The 17,349-nt window shown below is 46.8% G+C and overlaps 1 protein-coding gene across 2 annotated transcripts in view; it reads left to right on the forward strand.

The window, feature by feature from the left end:
* The window catches only part of ncanb (neurocan b), a 135,296-nt gene that overhangs the window by 58,414 nt on the left and 59,533 nt on the right, over nt 1–17,349 (forward strand). For both annotated transcript variants that reach the window (XM_031868428.1, XM_031868427.1), the window contains exon 9: nt 913–2,091. In XM_031868428.1, coding sequence (XP_031724288.1) covers nt 913–2,091 — 1,179 coding nt within the window. The remainder of the gene's footprint in view (nt 1–912; nt 2,092–17,349) is intronic.

Here is a 17,349-nt window from a genome sequence, read left to right on the forward strand (position 1 = left end):
ATGAGGTATCTGCAAGAAAGTTGTATTGTTGGGGTTCAGGACCAATTGAGTTTAGTTGGTATAATTGGTTGTTAATGGGATTATTTGATGGTGAAAACAGAAGTGACTGGAGCATTTTTATAGTAAATATTGCAGGGATGAGATGCTGGATATGCTATAGAATGGTCACCCTATACGCCTCTCTTTCACTGTGCAGTTCTGTCTGCCACCAGGTACGACCTCCCGGGAATGAGGCTCCATTTAAAAAGGAAATGCAGCGTTAGCTAGCCCCAGCTCCAAAAGTTCTGCGCTCATTTGCATAACGTCGAAGTCCTTGTGCATTCATTTGCATAAAGCTTAGTATTTGTGTCGGTTGCAGTGAGGGAGAGGAGGGGAGAGGGAGAGATCCAGTGCAACGAACACACAGAATGAACAGTATAATATAACGGAATATATTTCTTTCTTTTTCCCTGTTTGTTTGAATAAATCGCTAAATTTGTTGCCACTAGTATTCTTTGAGGACAGCGGCGAGCTGTTGTCTTTGCGCCTGCTGCGCCAAAAATAATCCCGCTTGGAACTTGGAGTTGAGAAGTTGTCTATTCCCACTTTAAGTTTCTACACACTTTCTACACAGACATGAGTCTGTTTACTTCACTATCCCAAATAGAAATAGTTTGTACTGTGGACACAGAAAAGAAGAAAATATGCAATAAAAACGTGGTGACGTGGTCCACACATGACCGGGCAGTGCTCGCACCGCTGATCCTGGCACACTGAGCTCCCTGTAACAGTTACAGGGGGCTCATGTAAGCCATGCAGGCTTTAGTTTTAATTGCTAATTCCACATGCATAAAATTAAATCCACCCCCGTCCTCTCCGCCCCCATAATGGAATGGTATTAATTAGTCTGTTCTGTCTCTTTGTTCCCGTTAGGATTCGCTGCTTCGGGTCCCAACGAGACATCCCCACCCGGCGAACATGTCAACGTATCCGGTCCTCAGGGTCCCAGACGAGGCCCGGCTTTGGCTCCCGCCCCCAGCAGCCACTTTCGGTGGGCCATCAAATCCATGCGTGGCTCTAAACTAGGCCCCCCTGGGAATGTGCCCTACGTGGGCAAACGTCCCACTTGGGGGCCCATGGAAGCCAAAGCGGGGCCGCTCGAGGTGATGACCCTGCCCACTTCCCTTCGACAAGACAACCCGGAAAACTATTCAGGCCAGGGGAAGGACCAGGAAGGGGAGGATGCTAACCCTCCATCGGCTGCCAGAGCTGCATCGGGGGAGGAGAAGGAGATGGAGGGGAGCAGTGACGGGAGCAGCTTTCCTGGCGGGTTTGCATCGAAAGCCAAAAGCAGTCCTGAAACTAAGTCTTCACTCGGCCAAAGCCAGACTGAGCTCGTGACTGTGGGAGACCTCACCACTCTGTCCCGGTGGCAGCTGGTGCAACAGCTCACCACCCCACCTCGGGGCTCCCAGGAGCCCGACACAGCAGAGGAAGCCAGGGGAGGGATCCTCTACGTCCGCAGGCCCACTGACGACCTCTCCTCGGCTTCCTCACGGAGAGGAGAAAGCAGCTCAAATTCAGGTTTCACTTCTCCTTTTACGAAGCACAGCAAAAGCACCAGCAGAAATGAGGCGGCCACCTCCACACCCGGAGCCCTCACAGAGATGCTGACAACCTCCGAAGTGACCACAGTGGAGCTTCTGACGACCAGAGACGCTCAGAGGACGGATCCTACCGCCACAACAACCGCCACAGAAAACTCCTCAGGGAGCACCACCACCGAGGAGTCGTCTATTTCCATTTCATGGCTTCAGGAAGAGCGGGAGAAAACAACGCCCGACCTCTCAGCTACTCCAGCACCCGGCGACGGATCTCAAACCACCGCGGGTGCCATCCGGATGACCACCTTCTCATCGGGCTCCAACGTCGGCGCCACAGAAATGGAATCCAGGTCCGCGGTGTCTGACTCCTTCGTGGTTGGAAGCCGGTGGACTCCTTTCAAAAGCGCGAGCCTGAAGTCGGAGGAACACAAAGCTCCGGCGTCGAAAGACAGCAAAGACCCTTTCGGGATCCTCGTACCCAACTGGGCCTTCGGGCTCATCCCATCAGGTATGTGAGCTCCCCCGATGAACGAACTTCACTGTCACCATTATCTTCACGATCGTGACCGATTCTCTAGTTGGTAGCGATTTATTTAATTATGTATGCAGCTCAGCTCAGCGGGGAACATCACTCACGTCGTCGCTGTCTTGAGGTTGCCGTGCGGTACATTACCAGCGGTATGTTAACGCTGCTGTACGCCCTCCACCCAAGTTCACAGCCTCCGCAGACCACCTGAAGTACACACACCCCCACGTCCTCACTGTGCCTGTCTCTTGTTGTTTCGTTCTACATCTCCCCCTTCCCTCTGCTGCTCTGACACGCATCATGCATTCTTAATCCGGGCCTGTTCTCTGCTCTCCCGCGTTGGTTTAGAGAGACAGCTCCCGACAGTGAGGCAGCGCACCGAGGTGAGGCCGACTAGGTCTTAGTGAAGTAATTAGCGGGTTAGAGCGAGTGCAATTAGGTGAACTGGCGAGAGGCCGAGACCCTGGTCCCCAAACAAATCAATGCAGACACAAACTACAAGATGGGACTTGTAATTGACTGCGGTCGCTTCTCCTTTCTCCTTTTCAAGTTTGTCCATGACTTCTCTCTCTCTCGCTCTCGCTCTCTCTCTCTCTCTCTCTCTCTCTCTCTCGGCTCAACTTTCTGCTCTCGCACTCTCTCCCCAAACTTCACAATAATAGCATTGTCCGCGCTGTTCGCCTCAGCTCACTCGCATTCATTTCTCTTGATAGTTAATGGACCTGGTACTGTGGCAGAAAACCACAGAGTAGAAGAAACACAACAGCGACAACAACGCTATATTCTTCTCGCCCTCGTCTGAATTTGCAATCAACCAAAATGTGTTTGCTTATGTTTGATGTGTCTGTCTGGAATGAATGCATTATTTATCGCGTGTCTCTGCCACACTAATGCCACTCATTCATCCTCAGCTCAGAGTGTTTGGGAGTTTCAGGGTTTTGAGAATACATTTTCAAAATCCTGACTTGGATCATTAGTCATCCTGCTCAGGAAAGTTTGTTTCTCAAACTTCACAAGTCATCACATGTAGAGGTCAGAACTGGTAGGGATTCATTGGCTGCATTTACATGAGGCTTTTTATGCCACTTATAATGAATACACGCGCCTCATGTTCACACCTCTCTATTCTGTCCATAGAAATTACATCAACTTGACTTCCGTCAAAGATCTTCTCCGGGGGAGATTCTCCACCTGATTGCCTCCATTGTTGGGTCATTTACGAACACTTTCCCACTGACCATTGTCTGAGTAGTGTGTGTCTGTCCCAGGGGAACCATCTCTGGTCAAGTGATGTGTTCTAGTTTACAGGAGATTATGAAGTGGGGGACTTCTTCCAACAGCAGAAAGAGAATATTGCTGTAAAACTGAGCTTGCAGTTGAAAAGTCAGCGGCAAATCTGAAACTGCTGTGTTGAATGTTTAATGCGGAGCACGACAGGCCGGTCGCCTGGGAAAAACAAACGTTGGCAGTGTAGGATTAAATTATGTTAAATGTCAACGTTTTTGCATTCGGTCAAAGCCAATAAAGTGAAGTAGAATATCAAGTGAGCGTTATTGAAAGTTGCGTGGTATAATAACGAGTTACACAAGCGACAAAGTCCAGTAAAGGAAGGTGTTGTGAATGGGTCCAACAAACCATGAGACCATTGTTTGTGTCCTGTGTGAAGCTAAAAATAAGCATCAGTACGATTGTTAGGGAAAGTTGCTACGTTTGTCAAGTTACATAAGAAAGTCTGCTCATGGCGTTTGATATCTAGTTACATTACTTTTTTTAAACATACCTTGATCTCTTAACTCATTTTATCCAAGTAGTTTAGCTGCCTAAACTAAACCTAAACGATTGCCTCACGTTTCTTCAAGCGTGATGGAACGTAATTATGAAAATATAAATATAATGACAACTGGGTTAAACATGACCATGACCCTATCAATTAATGACGTGAACATATAATTCAGATTTTAGTCAGAAAAGCAAGATTTTGGTTTCTGTAATCTCAGCTGTAGGAAGATTGAACGGCAGTATGTTTATTAGTACACTGGTCGTCTGTATCGGTATTTCTGCTGTGGTGACATTTGGACGGACCTGCTCTGGTTGAGTGATTAGAAGCAGGAGACCCCTCCCTCTCACTGACCTTCTGTAGTTGTCAGTTATAGTACAGAGAGAATTACAGCAATGGTTGTTGGCCCATTACAGCAGAGAGAGAGAGACAGAGGAGGGGAAGGGCAGATGGATGGACAGCTCTGGGATAGAGGAATGGGGGGAGAGAGGGGGGGGGGGGTTGAGTGTGTCCTCTCCTCTGCTGTAGGTGGGAGTACATAAACCTCTTTAATCAATGATCAGAAGCTACACTAACACATTCCCACAGGCGTCCAGAGAGTCCGCTGCTCCCTTCGCTCCTCTTCCTTTCCTTATTTCTTTCTTTCTTAACATTTCTTCCAATCCTCATCTATTGTTGGTTATCAGGCCAGTGCCAGCCCCTCTGTGTGCTATTTGGCCATATATCACAGTGATAAGACACTGGTAAAGAAAACACAACACATCCAGCTTCCCGATTCCCCCTCGCTCTGGCCTCCAGCTAAACCCACACAGATGGGTGGACATACGCGCATAAAGACTAAATGTATGTGAAGAAGCACCAGCATGCCAAGCTCGCTCAGGAGTAAACCTCGATAATCCACCAACACACACACACACACACACACACACACACACACTCTGAATGTGTCTTAATCCTTTCACTGTGAGAAAGTAAACAAGTCTCCTTTTATTCCTTTTTTAATAACTTATATCTTCATTTCCATATTGTATAATCCTAAAGTCAGTCTTTCTGAAAGTTTGTAACACCACAAGAAAAGTTACAGAAGTGGCTTCTTAGTCCAGAGAATCCCAAACAGGCGTGGAAATGTGTCTCAGAGCAGTGTGACGAAGCAACGTGGGCCGACACGGTAACGAGAGCTGTCTGTCCAGCCTTTAAATTACCAACTGCAGTTTGATTCTCTCCCAAACAGGGAACAGGATGCCTCTGAGTTACCCCCCCCCCCCCCCCCCTCTTCTTGAATAAAGCCTTGTCCCGGGCCCTGAGATGGATCAGACCTCTGGAAACATCAATAACACGGCAGCCAGCCCTCAACCAAATTAGACTGTTACATTTGGAGGAGAGGAGCCAGTAGGTTGAAGTGTGTGTGTGTGTGTGTGTGTGTGTGTGTGTGTGTGTGTGTGTGTGTGTGTGTGTGTGGGGACGGAGGAGGAAAGACGGAGATGAATGGAGATGGGGACAGGCTGCGGTGGCACATTATCAGTTTGTGTGTGTGGATGGATGTTCAGTCTGTCTGCTGGCTGTTGGAGTCCTTGGCTCGGCCGTCTGGAGCGAGAGGCCACATTCTCACTGCTGCATATAGAAGTCTATTGATTTTTCTCCCACCTTTTTTCCCCTCTATCTTTCTCTCTCTCTCTCTTTTTTTTCTCTCGCTCTCCCCCGCTTCCCCGTCTCCCTGACTTTATGTCTTTTATTACTCCTCCGGTCACTGTTATGACTCTCGCTGGCATAATGTTTCGATAGCCTCTTGAACTCCGGTGTGGTACGACACTGGGCAGTCAATTGTCGTCTAACCGAATCTGTCCCCCGTGAGATCCTCATCCTCAGCAGGATCCTCGTCGCTGCCGTTTAAAAAAAATAAAGTGTCGCCTCCCTTAAATCCATCCGCTGCCTAATCTGTCGTCCTGCTATCTGCTTCTCGTCTCCAAGTTCCTCTTCTTCTTTCTTTTCATGGTGTAATTCCTCCATTTTTCCAAATCAAACCCTGCTGAAGCTAATCCTCCGCTATTGGCTGCTGCATATTAAATGTATGGGATTTGTTAAAGAACAGCCTTGAGGGACACTGGGCTCCGTCGTGGTGTGGGATGAAACGGCGTTACACAGCGTTTACACAGCACTCTGTGCTGACTGAGCGCGGGCTCTTTGTATCCTGTTAACCAAGTGTTGGAAATGAGCTTAAGTGCACCGTGGTGAGGCGTCAAACTGAGCCTTTCTGTGGTACGACTGTTGATAATGCAGTGACTAAAAATGAATTAATCGGCAGCTATTTTGATAATCGATTAATGTGTTCCCTGATTCTCCCCACGCAACACCAGCCCCTTCAGATCACCCTCTGGACCAGAAGCTGTGGCCGGGGGGTGAACAGTGTGCTGTGGCTGGTGATGCTCATCTCATACTGTGGGTAATGGAGTTCCCTATAACTAGAGTGTGTTGTGTAACCCTGGGGCAACAGGGGCTGCCATCAAATATGGATGGGTTCCTTTAGGAGCAGCCATTTTGACAGGCAAACACAGCTGTAATTAATAACATTAATTATGGCCCCGTTCCATTTAGCTGGGCCAGTGCCCTGGTATAGTACATGCTGGCTCACTGGAACGGCTGTGACTCACTAAATATAACAGGACCCTAATTGACCCTTCGCTTAGCCCCACCCCCCCCCCCCGCTGCTACACTACGTGTAGGTCTTTATTCACTGCTACAAAAGCCTTCCCCCGCCACAGAACTTTCACTATCGCTAACATGCCTGCTTTGAATTCGGGTGCCTGTAACATCTAAAGTAACTTCAGCAGAGACAAGCTGGTCCAATTTACTGACACGTCTCTCTACAAAAGCGTGGCTTCTTTACCTGCGGATGACGAGAGGCTAACTAACTAACTGGGCTCGGCTAGAAGCTAAACTAACCGGGAACGCAACAAAGACAACCCCTCTGATGCTGAGATTGTTTTTGAAAGTGACAGGTAACAAAAGTGATATGATGTCGACTAAGCACCGAGGGAACAACAGTCGATAAGGACAGAAGTATAAAGAAGAGTGAAGGGATTTAAAGTGAATATGGAGGAGGGAGGGATGGCGTAGAAGTCATCAGTCAAAATGTGCGCTGCGAGGTCGTACATCATGTCGAATCTGATTTGTTTAATTTGTTCTCACGTAAGCTTTTCAGCGTTCAAGAAGTGTTGTCAACACATCTGTGTGTGTGTGTGTGAGTGCGGCAGCTCTGGAGTCTCTCCGTGGACCGAGTCAAGTGCTGTGCCTGGAAAGGTTGTTGAACATCACAGCAAGCTGCGATATGAAAGGCAAATATTTGCCGTTTCGCAAAGTGCTGTCGGTTCTCCAACCGTTAAACGGAAAAGTGACTAAATAATTCAGAGAGGGGTTTTTATGTGCAGCAGGCAAAAATACTGGTGAATGTTGGGGAGTAGAAAGTGTTGATTTATAAATGTAAAAAGTCAATGAAACAAACCGCTATGTTTGTAAAGCTCATGCACCAACAACATTTTGGGTTTAATTCTTTTGCTGTGAGCCTGAAAAAAAGAACAGGGAAGCTGTCTTAAACAGGCCTTTTTCATGGCGTCATAAACATGCTTTATTATCTGTGCTGCCACAACAAAACCTGGTGATTATTCAGACTCCAGCAGCCACATCACAGGCAGCTGTATTTTATTTTCTAGCTCACATGACCCACAGCTCCCATTATGGCGGATGAATGACTGGATCTCTTGACTCGTACTGGTGGCAGAGCTGCAATACCAGTTTTGTTGGTGTTTTTTTATGAATATTCTCTCACATCACAGCCCTCTAAAGATCAGTCGGTTGGCCGACCAAATGCGCTACGTTAACTTCGGTAGTACACAACACATGTTCTTTAATCACGTATTTGTTTGGTTAGTGCAGCGCATTACGCTCACGTATGCACGAAGCAATGTTCCGAGAGAATTTGTGGTCTCGGTTTTTTAACGTTCGACTTTCCATAACTTTGCATATTTGGATTGGAAGGGTTTACAATAATCGGTGCTAATCCCATAACAGCCAAACGGGGTGACCGAACAAACCCGATGAGAAGATAAAAGTAAAACAAACAGCCGCGCAGCAGATGAAACCATCAACCGCTTGTTGGAGCATTCGGGGGCGTCGCCATCTCCTCTGATTTTATTGGAGTCATTTTCATTTCGCCGCATCTGTAAACCCGATAAGAGAAGACCTCTGCAGAGCCACACGTCAGCCCATTAAAAACACAGACAGGGATTCACTGAGAAGAGTTCTTCTTCCACGATGAATCCCTATCTTGAGTTTTTATTGTCAGGCCCCTCAGGGCCCCTGCGGGTGCGTAGAGTTTAATAAAGAAAGGAACAACATCACCTCTGTGTGCCACCAAATGGGAAATGATGGGAGGGATGGATGGAGACGGAGAGCTTGGCAGGGCGCTGTCAGAAGGAATACGATCCTCTCTGTGTGGAGTCATTGTGTGGCTGTGCAGAGCGGGATGAGACTCACCCGGCGGTGGTTATGTGGGTAACCGTTACAATGGAGCATTCAGGCGCTATCAGATTAGATGTCAGGAACCTGCTTCCTCTCACTGAGAAGATGTTTCACTTCTCTATCTGTATCTAACAGGTCTGTCCTCTCAGAGGTCAAAGAAGGAAGACAGACTAGCAGCACGGTGAAGCGCTTTTATTACCTCAAAAACAAGAGGGATGTGAATTTAGCTGTATTATGATGTGAAGCTGCTCAGCAGAAATGGGGGCTCTATGATGCTTGTAGCACGCCCAACAGGATTTGAACAGCGGCGTCCCTGAGATGCTCCTTTTGCGTTCTCATTCTCCATCTGCAGGCAGACTCAGCCGGTCTCACATGCGAGCACACGGTGTCGGAGAAAGCCAAGGTTAACATCGAAATGCATGATTTCAAATTGAGGTATTTTTCTATCTACGGAGGAGTGGCGACAGAGAGGAAGAGTGCACCCAGCTGGAGTTTTTCGAGCTGCCAGATTGCCTGACTGACTTCACTCCCTCTCCACACTCGCGGTGGCAGCCAGGGAGGGGTGTGTTTGGCTGCCGGCGTCAGTCACAACGCATCATGCGGCAGCCAGCCCAGCCCACAGCGGGGTGGAAGGGTTGCAGGGTCTCCTCATGTAGGGCATGTCAGACACACCCACAGATCCGTCCCAGCGGGGGGGATTCATAGGCAGGGAAATAATTAAAGGGAGCGTTTGGATGTTTTAACAGTGGGGTTGTGTGAGGTTCTTTCCAGTGTTGCCTACAGTAGGTGATGGTCGGCTCGCACCAAGTTTGGTGAAACAGACAAGAGGTATTGAACATCGTTTGTTTGTGTTATTGTGTGTCTTTGGTGAAACCAAACTAACCAAAGTCACACAATAACACAAACAAGCTGACCTATCGAGGACCAAACCTAAACCAGCACCTCCAGTGTTCTACAAGGTAAAATAACAATGGAGTCTGGTGGCTTTGGTGAGAGCATAGGTAACTGTTTCAGATCCCTGACGGGAACATATATCGACTGTAAAGCTGTCTCATGGCAAATGAAACTGGCTGAAATATTCTAAAAGCTTACACCTAAACTATAAATCTATTTGAGGATATTTGTTGGCTAAAATACGTTTTGCTGACATCCCCGTCCACAGCAGTACATTGCTGTGCTTCTGTGCAGTAACACCTGTCTGTTTCTCCAGACTGGTGGCGTGCCGACCGTCGTCTATTGTTAGTAACACACTGACTATGAATAAGTACCTCATACAAGCCCGCTTCAAAACATCCAAACGATCCCTTTAACAGGCTTCAGGGGAGGAAGGTGTCTTCAGGGAGTGGTGGATATGAAGGTGTAAATTACAGAGTCTGCTGAGGGTGTGTTTGCAAGTTGCAATGGAGGCTTGGAGGAATTTTGAGAAGCAAGCGTCTTGTCAGAGTTTCTGCTGGCAGGGTCGCTGTGAGGTCATGTGAAGTAGTTCTTCTTTGTTGAGTTTTAAGCAGGTCTCCAGGCAGAGCCTCCTGCCCACAGCTTGCTTTTGCAAATAGTGCTGCTCTGCTGTCAGAACAACTTCTTGATAGTAACCACAGTGGACTACGAACATGCAGGCGAGGGAGTATGAGATCCCCCATCTGTGTGTGTGTGTGTGTGTGTGTGTGTGTGCGTGTGTGTGTGTGTGTGTGTGTGCGTGTGTGTGTGTGTGTGTGTTTCCTGCTTCTCCTTTTTGACTTTGGGCTCTTTTGCGATTGCATATTCGCAGCAAACTGCACAACACGTTATGTCGTGTGTGCAGCGTCAGTGAAGGTGTGTCCAAGCATTCCTGTTGTTGTTGTTGTTGTTGTTGTTGTTTATGTCTGCGGTAGAATACCAACAGGAGGTTTTGGTGATTAATCATTGTCTCCTCAGCAAGTCACATGATTGGCCTCATCACTTTCTAAGCAGCTGTGCCAATCACAGTGGGACGCGATGAGAGTGACTCACCAAATGGAGAGAAGAGTGCAAATCAGCTTTTCCAAATAAGGAAATAGTGATGTTTGCACACAGCACCACACATGTGTTGCCAAAGGCACACGATGTGCCCTTTGTACTTTGAATTTACATTTGTCGGGTATTGAATGTCTGATCGGGATGCAATAACCCACACTAACTACTCTGTGCAGGTACTGCTAGAGCCCTGAACCATCCCTGTGAGATTTAACCGAAACAGTCACACAGTCAGAGAATATTCCAGTTAGAAGTGTGCATTTCCTCCTGTAGTCATAATGATAATGAATTAGATTTGTTTTACTGCCTTTCATGTTAAACAACAAGAAAACAAGCAAAGACAGAAATGAACTCAGCGTTGCAGTTTGAGGCAGCCCGTGTGGTTTTGCAGCAGTCGGTCGTTTATGATTTTATGAAGGTAGCCACAATGAATCATTGAGCGATTTGATGTGACTTTTCTAGTATGCAGATGCAGTCAGGTGGCCATAGGGAGATGGAAGATAACAGAAAGAAATACTCACAGTAATGCTCGTAACACAGCCCATTTTACCCTCATTCTGCCTGCAGTTGTTACTTTGATGTTGATCTAAATCTGTAAAGCGATTGGAGAGTATCTCATGGAGGTGTTGATGAACTAAGTGACACGCCAACACGTTCTCACTCCCAACTCCCTTTAGTGTCTCTATGAGACGCATCTGGCTTTCAACTAACTCCAACGTAAACCCAACGCCTCATTGTTAGACGTCAGAGCTACTCACGTAGTATAACGAGCAGGAAAGCCCCCATAGGGGACGTAGGGGGAACAAACGAACACAGGACTTTCACCCAGGAGACAGCTGTGTGTGTCCCGTGTGAAACCAAGTCAACTTTTACCTTAGTTTTGTTTTGTAACTTAGGCACTTAACTGTACAAACATACTTATTTTAACCCAAACCATGATCTCTTCCTAAAACTAACCAAGTAGTTCTGTTGCATAAGTAGACCTAAAAACGAAGTAAACCGATATCAGAAGAAAGACACTATGCTGTTAACGAGCAGAAACTTGACATGCCGTTCCTGACACGTCCAAACCTGAGTTTAGCTTCAGAGTTTGAAGCGAAGCCACTGACCAAACGTCAGTATTTAACGAGTTAGGAGTGAGAACGTGTCGGACACGCAGACCTAATGTTGGCCAGAATATACCAACACCTCCGCTTGCACTACTTGTATTTGTTTCACCTCGCCTCTCACTGTCTCGCCATACATCGTCTTCGTGCTTCTTGCACCACTTGTCTAATTGTACATGAAACAGGAACTCAGCCCTCACATGTGTGTACATCCCTCACTTCATCTAAAGAGATACCAATCAAGCACATGAGCATGTTCACAGCACTGTGGCATCACTTGACGTGTAACAAAACATGTTCTGTTCAGTAATCACGCAGTCTCAACATGAATAATTCATGGTACATCGCTGACAGCTTCGGTCTTGTGTGCGTGTAGAATATTATTGGATAATTTTAGAAAAGGGGAAATGCGGTTGATTCAATATTCTCATTTCACAAAGCCCTGAAAATGAGAGCACAGACACATTGAAGAGAAGCGAGTGTGGGGGGGGGAATCCAAGGTGGATAGAATGTGTTTGTGATGATAAGCCAAGATGGATTATTTTCTTTCCACTCTGACAGCCCAGATAATGCAATTTATTTAGGACGAATGGAGACGCCACAAGTGCCGCTCTCGTAACAAAAGACCCTCAATTTCTACGTCAGGCTCGCCGTCCCGCCTTGTATTGAATTGCCGGTCGTGTTACTCCTCGCCGGCCTTCTCCGGGCTGATTCAGTGTGACGCTCGGTTCACGAGGCGCTCACTGAGAGCGCATCGGCTGCTTTCTGCTGTCTCAGGCTTCTGGCACTGTAGCTAATTGCTAGTGTCACACTTTTTGTGTGTGTGTGTGTGTGTGTGTTTGTGTGTGTGGGTGTGTGTGTGTGTGCGTGTGTTTGTGTTTGTGCAGAGAGGAGGAAAACATTCCATGCAGTTAAAAAGAGGTGGAACTGAAAATGGAGAGGACTCTCTATCGAAATAGAATCAGAAACTCTCTGTGGATTTGTTACCTTTGCATTTTCATATAATTTTAACGTGGAAGTATATTCTAACTTATAAGTGTTATTAGACTTCTTTTCTCAACCTCTCTTTTTTTTAGATTTTGGGACTGATAATGTGTCCGGTTTGTGTTACAGCGATGACTATTGTGTCAGGTTTATCTATTCATTTCATGAAAGTACAACACAAAGAAGTCAGTAACTCCACAAAAATCAGACACACTAAATATCAAACTCAGTTCTTTTCCTTTCCTATGTTGGATTCCCAGCTGAATATGGAAAGAACAAATGATACACGGATTGGTTTCCACTCTGCAGACGTGACTGTACATTGATCATAGCACGATGTAAATAAATGATAACTTGGAACAGTTTAATATGTTGGCACGGTAGTCTTAGTCATTTGAGTAATCCAGTGTTGATTGCAGCTTTCAGCGTGCTCAGTAATAATTAATGCCTCGCTGTCGGGGGGGTTACACGTTTCATTAAGAGCTTTATTTTTCCTTCACCAACCTCCTGCAGCATCACAGCACTAAACAGTCTGCAGGTAACGACGTACACAAACACAGAGAGCAAACAGGAGCCAAAACTCAAAGCTCACGCAACAGCGCAGCATGAGAGCTCACGCCTCACTGCGCCTCACATGATGTACAACGCTGTATGTTAGATATACCTATGAAAAATAATCCGCTGAAATTCATAGATATCCACGTAATAACTAACCAGGAAGTACAAAGACCGCAAAAACCCACACAGGGCAGGTGGGAGGTTGACGTGTCAAACAAACATCGTTTTTTCAACCAGGAGAACGCTCTTCGTACTGCGTGTGAAATGTGAAGTCATTTATTTGTCACGTAACTTCAGAACTTAAGTAACTAGGTGGTTTAGTTGCCTAAACCAAGCTAAGCATTTCACTACATTTTCCTAAAACTAACCAAGTAGTTTTGTTGCTTAAGCCTAACCTAAACCTGACTAAGTAACTCATTATCTTTTCCTAAACCTAACTAAGTTGTTTTGTTGCCTAAACCTAACTAAGTTGATCACTATAAATATTTGATATGCATGCATATAAAGAGCGTAAATTGACACGTGTTGCTGGACTTTCACAGGAAAACGCATGAAAAATGAGGAGTAATCTTTTCGTAAGATATCATACGAACCATTGTATGAGGATAAGTTTCACACATTAAGGCTTTCTATTACATATTACAATCCAATGATTCCCCCTCCCCTGATAAATCTGAGGAAGCTACCTCACACTGAAGTGAATCTTGACTCAGAGTCTTTCAGTTTGGCTCACAGTAACTCTTATGAGGCCGTATTTGCCATGAGTTCGATCCATTCCTTAGAACAAGGTGTGCTTTATTTTTCCAGTTCCAAGGTATAAAGTGGATTACATGTGGAGTTTTTTGGACTGCGGTCGACATCCAGTGTTGTTTTCACACACACACACACACACACACACTCAAGTACACAATGGTGCAGCCAGACACGGGGCTCCGCATGTGGTCAGCCGGACAGAAATAGCTGCTCCCTCCTCCTGCAGTGCTCATCAATCCTGGTTTGTCAGAGGCCGCTCTGCCCCGGCTCGGTACAGTAATCACACCGCCGCACCTGCTCCGTCCGCTAACCCTTCCGTCTCGCACTCCCAAAGGATGCAGACGTCTGCAGCCTCTCAAGTGGTCAAGCTGGGTTCAAGCCCGGATACGGCAAAGTGTCCAAGTTGTCGGTCGTCCTTGAGCGCTGACTTCCTGCCAGCCTGGGAACGCTCGGTAGCCGACCAGGTGCTCCGATCTCCCTGCGGCGGGTAGAGATCAATAGGGTATTACATTATCATTCTTTTACGACGGGCGGGCTTTATAGCATATGTGACCCCTTGGATTAATAGGGCTGTAGTTCTGTGGTCTTAACAACCACATGTCCACATTCAGTTGATCACTACACTCACAAAAATCGTGAGACACGTCCACAGACAGACAATTTAGAGCCTCAGCTGCTAAAGACAGCTGGCGTCATAATTCTCAGTGTCAGAAATTTAGGACTAAACTCCTTCTGCCAAATCTAAAACAACAACATGTCTTTTCCATCCCGTTAGTAAATTCTCAACCCGTGGGATTTTTTCTCTCATGCCGCTGACTGACAGCTGGTGCAGTTGGTTAAAAGGAAAGCGGTGGAAGCTTGCTGCTGGGGCGGCGAGGCGCACTGACCCTCCCCGTTGTGTGTATGACCGCATGGACTGAATGGCTGAAGAGTTTGGTGTAATACCCCCCTCACTGCAGACTGTCAGGCCCCCTGCACACATTAAATTGCCCGACTCTGCAGGCTGACTGCCGGGGCGCTGACATCATCAGCACCAACCGGAGCAGCTCCGCCAACAAACAGCCGTAACCTCTGTCTGTCTGCGCCTCTTCCTCTCTCCTCGGCCACCTCTTTGCTCCTCATGTAGCTCACCTCTGTCCATCCATCACGATGAAGTAATCTGAGACCGCTCTGGGGTCTGCATCTTTGTGCCAGAGATGTGGCGTTATCTGTTTTCCAGCAGAAATAGGTTTCATATTCCCCCCGGTGTGTAATCAGCTGGCCGGGGCAGTAATTGTAGCTCATCTGCAGTGAGTGACTTCCCTTGTCTGGGGACACGTTGATACATGGATCATGTTCCTACTTGTGAGTCTGTCTGTCCGTCCTGGCAGGGGAGAGATGGAAACTTCAGGAGTCACACAGGTCGTACAGATGACTCAGTGAACAGTGGCAGTCGATGCGTTGGTGACATTGCTAAAGAAAAAGCATAAACACCCAGGTTGGGGTCAGGCGGCAACCTCGGGTGGAAGTATATGTGTATTTTTGTAATCCTATGATCACAAACAAAAAAAATAATCATCTCTCTTTAAAGTAACGATTAGGCGGGAGGTCTCCTGTACGCTTGATCTTGGGGTTAAGGCAAAGATTAGCTTGATAAAGAACTTTTTAGTTGACAGTTTTGACCAGCTTACCCAAAAAGTGACGAGCCAACAAGAATGTGCATCTGGTACACAAGCTGTCTGTCTGTGTACATTATCAACTATCCAATGAGGGTGAGAATTTCCAAAAAAAGAAATCTTTAAAAAAAAAGAGATTAAGCCCTGTGGACAAAGACAGACATCTCACCATTCATTTCTTGTCCTCTTGGACTTTACTGTGTTGCGCCTCCAGATTTCAGCATATGCATGAGTGATTACAACCAATTAATAACTATGAATTTACCTGCAGAACATTCACAAGTTAGTCTTGCTCAGGATGCGTTGTTGGACCAGGCTTAGGCGTCATTCATCGTTGGCAGAGCCACTTACACTTTTGCATTATAAATGCCTTTTTCTGCTCTGTATCCTCACTAAACGCATGAAACACATGTTCACCGTCGCCATCATGTTGGTGACAATATGCATATTTCACACAACGACAGTATGGAAGCCCGCACGATGCAGTTTAGCTCAGCTGTCCACATGGCTGTAACTGCTCTGTGTGCCTCACTGCCTTTTAGGGATGTACTGAAGCGTTACATCTTAATGGGGCGGCTCTTGCTGGGGCCCAGGTGATGGCTTCTCATGCTCATAGAGGGGGCGGAGGGGGGAGAGGGGGGTACTTGAACAGGCCAAGGTATGATCTCCTTCTCAGCAAAGCTATTACAAGGTTCAGTGAGTCCAAGCACAGCAACGCGGCGAGCAATGAGCAGGTGTATATACAGTAAATGTAAGTGCGTGTGTGTGCAGTTTTTAGAGTTTGTGTCGCACACGTTTACTCGCACCGAGTTCGGTGTTTCTGTCAGCACAACCTTTTTTAATGCGGGCTTCCATTATGTCGAATTTGCAAAGCACTCAGCTTCGGACTTCATGGGATGCAAGACATTTCCCCTTATCGCAATCCTCTTTTATGGTCCGTTCCAAACCCCGAGTGTGTGTGTGTGTGTGTGTGTGTGTGTGTGTGTGTGTGTGTGTGTGTGTGTGTGTGTGTATGAGTTGACATCGGGGAGTAGCTTCCCAAATGTGCCACAGGGCTGAGATAATCTCCCTCCTCCTGAGAGGCTTAGGACAAACTAAACATGACCCCACAGAGCAGGAAAATGTCACACAGAAGAACATCGTTTAAGAAATTCTGCACAGGATTGAAGAGATGCTGCAGTGTCGGTTCAATGTCCGGGAGGAAGACCTCACATTATGCATTTGATTAGTACGACTGGTTCATAAACTGTATAGCACAAACCAGACTGTCGTCCTCTTCCCTCTTCTCTTCCTCGGACTTCGGCTTCCGATCTGTCTCTTTTCCTCTCCGTCTTTTGCACAGAAACAGAAAAGGCACACAGGAGAAGTGGAAGAGGCGACCTATTTTAAGACCAGTGTGTAATTAATCATGAGCTAGCAGCAAGCATTAAGAGAGGAGGAAATGTATGATAGCTCCCTCTGTGACTTTCTGTCCCTCCCTAGCTGACTCTCTCTTTCACTCTCTCATTCTCAGTCAATCTCTCTCTCATATTTGTGTTTCTCTGCGCTCAATTTTAATTTGTATCCTTCCCTCATCCTTTTCTCTCTCTGCCTCATCCTTTTCTCTCTCTGCCTCATCCTTCTCTCTCTTCCTCATCCTTTTCTCTCTCTGCCTCATCCTTTTCTCTCTTCCTTATCCTTCTCTCTCTGCCTCATCCTTCTCTCTCTGCCTCATCCTTCTCTCTCTTCCTCATCCTTTTCTCTCTCTGCCTCATCCTTCTCTCTCTGCCTCATCCTTCCCTCTCTGCCTCATCCTTCTCTCTCTTCCTCATCCTTTTCTCTCTCTGCCTCATCCTTTTCTCTCTTCCTCATCCTTTTCTCTCTGCCTCATCCTTCTCTCTCTGCCTCATCCTCCTCTCTCTGC

The sequence above is a fragment of the Anarrhichthys ocellatus genome, unplaced genomic scaffold (assembly GCF_004355925.1).
Source record: "Anarrhichthys ocellatus isolate YVR2014 unplaced genomic scaffold, GSC_Weel_1.0 scaffold42, whole genome shotgun sequence".
Classification (NCBI taxonomy): Eukaryota; Metazoa; Chordata; class Actinopteri; order Perciformes; family Anarhichadidae; genus Anarrhichthys; species Anarrhichthys ocellatus.